Source organism: Cryptomeria japonica, chromosome 7, assembly GCF_030272615.1.
Source record: "Cryptomeria japonica chromosome 7, Sugi_1.0, whole genome shotgun sequence".
NCBI classification, from domain to species: domain Eukaryota; kingdom Viridiplantae; phylum Streptophyta; class Pinopsida; order Cupressales; family Cupressaceae; genus Cryptomeria; species Cryptomeria japonica.
In genome coordinates this window covers 292,153,880-292,159,298 of record NC_081411.1, presented here as the reverse complement: position 1 = coordinate 292,159,298, position 5,419 = coordinate 292,153,880, and the positions used below count along the sequence as shown (strand labels likewise).

Genomic DNA, 5,419 nt, shown 5'->3' with positions numbered 1-5,419 from the left:
GAGTTCCTCATTCAGAAATATGTTAGTTGACACATAGACAAACACATGAATTGCTCTCTTCCTCTACAGGCCATTTCCTTGTCACGCACTGACTGTTTCATTTTCCACTACCTGTCAGTTACTTGTCTGGCAAATACACGTCAATTTAAATAAGAAGATTTTATTTAAAGGTTGTTTCAATCAATATGCCAGTCTGTTCAGATTCAAAGACTGCCAAATACACGTCAATTAAAATATAAAAGGTTTTTACAAAGAGGATGTTTCAATAAATATGTCGCTCTGTTCAGATTCAAAGACTGCCAAATACACGTCAATATAAATTGGAAAAAGTTTTTATTGTTGAGGGATGTTTCAACAATTTGCCACTGTTAATAACAAAAAGAAGGTTAGGATTACAACTATAAAGAAACTTTCCAATCAGCGTATGCTGATTGACACAAATTGTATGTCCGCCCTGATGTTAACGGAACATCAAAAAAATGAGCCCAAGTCCCTCCCAATAAAAAGCTCCATTTATTCCATCGTTCGTCAATCTGATGTTCTGAATACATCTTGTCATTTGTTGCATCCTTCTTCACACAATCTGATGTTGTTCAATGCATGTCGCTCTTTAACACTGGTAGGTAATGCCCTCTATGAAATTTCTTATTCGCCAATCCATTTACTCCTGCTATTATTCTGCGCACCTTCACTTGAAAACTGTCTTCCTCCCATCATGCAAACTACACTTTACCCACAGATATTTTTGTGCTCCTCCATTACCACAACACCAAGTGCCAAAAGAACAACGCCCAGCCGCAAAAACACTAGTTTCCCAATCGCAAACCAGTCAAATCCGTACACTCTGCAGAAATGGCAGGCTGAAGGAAGCCCTGAAAATTTTACAGGAAATGGATAACATCCCGGCGAACCCTGCAACGTATGCTTCTCTTCTGCAGGGTTGCGGAGACATGAAAGCGCTTGAAGAAGGTAAGAAAGTACATACCCACATAATCTCAAATGTAATTGAACAGAGTATTTTTTTAGAAACCAATTTAGTCACCATGTATGGAAAATGTGATAGTTTGTCTGGCGCTCGGGAGGTGTTTGATCGGATAAAAGAACCCAATGTATTTTCTTTGAATGCCATGATAAGAGGATATGCTGCACAGGAAAATAATGAAGCAGTCGTTAAAATTTATAAAAAAATGAGGTCCAGAGGGGTTGAGGCTGACGGGTTTACTTTTATGATTGTTCTGAAGGCCTGTTCAAATTTAGGAGTTTTGGAACTAGGCAAGGAAGTTCATGAAGATGCAGTTAGGCTTGGGTTGGAGGGTGATGTATTTGTGGGGAATGCAATTAGTGCCATGTACGCTAAATGTGGGAGTTTGGAAGATTCACGGCAAGTGTTTGACAAAATGCCTGAACGAGATGTGGTCTCCTGGAATGGGATGATAGCGAGTTATGCTCGTCAAAAGAATTTTGGTGATGCTTTGAGGCTGGCTAGGCAGATGGGAGCTGAAGGGTTAAAGCCTAATTCAGTGACGATGGTGAGCGTGCTTCCTGTGCTGGCTCAGATGGGAGCGCTTAGGGGTGGGAAAGAGGTCCATGGTAGTGTGATTAGAAATGGGTTTGAGGGGGATGGGCTTGTGAGAAACGGGCTGGTTAGCATGTATGCAAAATGTGGAAGCTTAGAAAATGCATGCATTGTATTTGACAAAATGCCTCAGAGAGATGTAGCTTCATGGAATGCTATGATTGCTGGTTATGCACAAAATGGACGCTTTGATGAAGCCTTGGAGATTTTCAAAGAGATGGTGCAGGTTGGTGTGAATGCCAATATGCTGACGATTGCAAGCATTCTTCCAGCATGTTCTTGTTTATCAGCTCTGCAGCGGGGTAGGGAAATACATGCATATGCAGTTAGGAGAGGTATTGAATTTAATGTTATTGTGGCAAGTGCTCTTATGGACATGTATGCCAACTGCAGGAGAGTGGAAGATGCAATTCAAGTTTTTAGGAAGATGCCTCAAAAGGATGTTGTAGCATGGAATGTGATGATTGCAGGTTATGTTCAAAATCAATATTTTAGTAAGGTATTGAAGCTTTTTTATGAAATGCTACAAGAAGATATTCGGCCTGATAGTTTCACCATTGTAAGTGTTCTCTCAGCATGTGCTCACTTGGTAGCACTACGACATGGCAAAGAAATCCATGATTACACAATCAGATATGAGTTTGAGTCGAATACAATTGTAGGGAGTGCCATTGTAGACATGTATGCCAAATGTGGAAGCGTGGAGGATGCATGGAAATGGTTTATGAAGTTACCTCAAAAGGATTTGATCTCATGGAATGCAATGATTATAGGTTATGGTATGCATGGGCATGGCAAGCAAGCCCTTACACTTTTCCACCAAATGCAAAATGATGGCATGGAGCCAGACCAAGTCACCTTTGCTGCCATTCTATCGGCATGCAGCCATGCAGGCCTAGTAGATGAAGGTCGCCAATACTTCAATCAAATTAGTCACAAATATTGCATGACTCCCACCATAGAGCACTATTCCTGCATGGCTGACCTCCTTGCCCGTGCTGGGCACATAGATGAAGCACATAATTTTATAAAAAATATGCCATTAGAGCCTAATCGTACTATATGGGGTACATTGTTAGGTGCTTGTAGAAATTATCGCAATGTAGAGCTAGGGGAACAGGTTGCAGAGCGACTTTTTGAGATCGAGCCAGAAAATGAAGGAAATTATGTTCTCCTATCAAACATTTATGCTGCAGCAGGCAGATGGGATGGTGTTCAAAGGGTGAGAAAAATGATGAAAGAGAAGGGTATTAGAAAGAACCCTGGATGTAGTTGGATTGAGTTCCAAAACAAGGTGCATGTGTTTCTTTCAGGAGACAAGCGTCACCCTCAAACTGAGAAAATTTATGCAGCATTAGATAACTTAACCGAACAGATGAAGAGGTTAGGATATGTGCCGGACACAAGTTTTGTACTGTATGATGTTGATGAATTGGAAAAGGAGCGTGCCATTTGTAGCCATAGTGAAAGGCTTGCCATTGTATTTGGCCTTATCAATACATGTAATGGGACATCTATTCGTGTTACCAAGAACCTTCGTGTTTGTGGTGATTGCCACATTGCCACCAAGTTTATGTCCAGGATTGCCAAGCGGGAAATTATTGTCAGGGACACTAACCGTTTTCATCATTTCAAGGAAGGATTGTGCTCATGTGGGGATTATTGGTGATGTTATTTCAATCAAGCAACAAGGTCATACATTTTTGCTGTTGGTGTTTCTTTATTTCTATCTCACTCAACGGAAAAAAAATATATTGGGAATAGTTCATTTATTGTTGATATTTGTTATTCATAACAGATCATGTTTTACTAAAGAGCTAACAAATTCTAGAATTTTTTTCTTGAAGGAACTGAAGGTGATAACTGTAGATTCCAAGGCGATGGAAAAAATCAAGTGCCATCTAGTATCATTTCGAGTATAATCTATAGCGTGTCTCTCTTTGATGTAAATTTGCGTTCTAGAGTTGGCCATGTTTTCCATGCAATTATGAACCTATAAATCCTGACAATCTCAGTGCCTCAATGGTCTTGGATCTGCAGTGCCATTTTTGTTTCAAGGGGCCCAGGGATGGAAAATGAGGATAGTTCTCACCTTTCTTTCACTGTTGATAATTTGAGGAATTTGTTGAAGAGGAAATAAAGTACAAGCTTGTCCTGTTGTTAAAGGCAAATGCAATTTTTGAAAATTGTCCAACCTAAAAGTCCAGTTTTACAGGGTTTTGTTTCAAAATGATTGATATGTTGCTACATGGCCCTTTGCCAAAGGTGGATATAATACCTTTACTTGACTGTTGATAGCTTGAGGAATCCGTTGAAGAAGAAATGAAGTTCAAGCTTGTGCTGCTGCCAAAGGAAAATGGTATTTTGCCAATTCGTCTTCAACGATTGGGTTGCAACCTGAAACCTTATTTGCCATGCAGGATCTTTCTTCAAAAGACATTGATACGAACCTGAAACCTTATTTGCCATGCAGGATCTTTCTTCAAAAGACATTGATATGTTGCTTTATCCTTGACCAAAGATGGAAATAATTAGGAATTGGATGCTAGCTAGCTGGAAGTTGCATGATTCTGTTTGCGACATAATACTGACAGGGCAATATTTCTTATTACTATTACCAGATTCAGGGGAGTCAGAGAAGAAACTTTGGAAATTGGTGAGTTCCCCACCTTCTTTCACTGTTGGTAATTTGAGGCATTTGTTGAAAAAGTAAATGCGTGCAAGATTGCATGTGGGCAAAAAATGCAATATTTGCAGAATTACATTGGCGTCAACTATTATGTTACAAATTCAAACATTTGTGAGTCATGTAGGCTCTTTTGTGTCAAAAAGCATTGATATTTTACCCTATGGATACCTGGCCAAAGGTATAAATATCTAGAATTTGAATGCTAGATAGCTGAAAGTTGCATGATTCTGTTTCCACCTGATACAAGAAGAGGATATTTCTCATTAATATTTGTTTATTAAATGCACAAACATGGAATGCTTGAAGGGTGCCCTGGTTTATGGGTTAGATTCCTACAATTACCGATTGAGTCTTTGATGCAAAAAGTTTTTGTTCAGACAGGCACGTATTGCAGTCATCTCATCAAACAGCCACTTACACTAACTTAGGCTATGTCAAGATTTGGTGTCAATTGAGACAATGCTTAAGAGCTTCAACCTATCTTAAGCTTGATCATACATGGAAGCAGTTACTGGATTATGTAAAGTCTACACGGATAACTGTGGGACAATCAGCTCTAAGTTGTATCCATCCTAGTTGACAAACTGTATTCTCAAGAGAAATGGGTAGATGAAATATCCAGCAAAACCATCATAAACAGACTTGCTGCTGAGAAAACTTCTTCAAATCTCAGTTAGATATTTATCTGACCAAGGCAGAAGCCCAATCTAAAACTTAAGCCCAAACATGACCAATAAATTGTGGAGAAAGGTTTTCGCCCATTGGCAGGGTTAGGCTTTCAAAAGAAGAACTTATTTGAATTCCTAGCAATTATCTAGTGTCATTATGTGTATTTCGTTTATTCCATTGTATGAAGGTTAATATTTTGATATGGATAGCAATATCGTCATGCCTTACTACATTTCACGAAATGTTTTAACTTTTGATTTACCATCATTAAGTAAATATTCGGATAGAGATTTATTAATCAGTTAAATCGGTGATGGTGTTAATGACTTTACTCTTGTTGTATTGATGTCTTACCTTGTTCCCATGGATGTTCTCACTTCAATTGATCATTGAAGTAAGACTCTGTTTTTCTATATATCAGGAGGTTTTATCAGAATCCTGAAGATATATTGGAACTGTGAGCTTTTAGAGCTTTTTATCAGAAG

The 5,419-nt window shown here is 38.9% G+C and overlaps 1 protein-coding gene across 1 annotated transcript; it reads left to right on the top strand.

Annotated features, from left to right (window-relative positions):
- The first annotated feature begins 432 nt into the window (after positions 1 to 432).
- LOC131857138 (pentatricopeptide repeat-containing protein At3g12770-like) lies at positions 433 to 5,148 on the top strand. Its single transcript, XM_059209276.1, has 2 exons — positions 433 to 3,268; positions 3,424 to 5,148. The coding sequence occupies exon 1, from the start codon at positions 627 to 629 to the stop codon at positions 3,243 to 3,245; it is 2,619 nt and encodes an 872-aa protein (XP_059065259.1). The 5' UTR covers positions 433 to 626; the 3' UTR covers positions 3,246 to 3,268; positions 3,424 to 5,148.
- The last annotated feature ends 271 nt before the right edge of the window (positions 5,149 to 5,419 follow it).

Bases quoted from the DNA above. Each gene is read 5' to 3' on its own strand.
- LOC131857138 (XM_059209276.1), top strand. From the start codon at position 627: ATGCCCTCTATGAAATTTCTTATTCGCCAATCCATTTACTCCTGCTAT.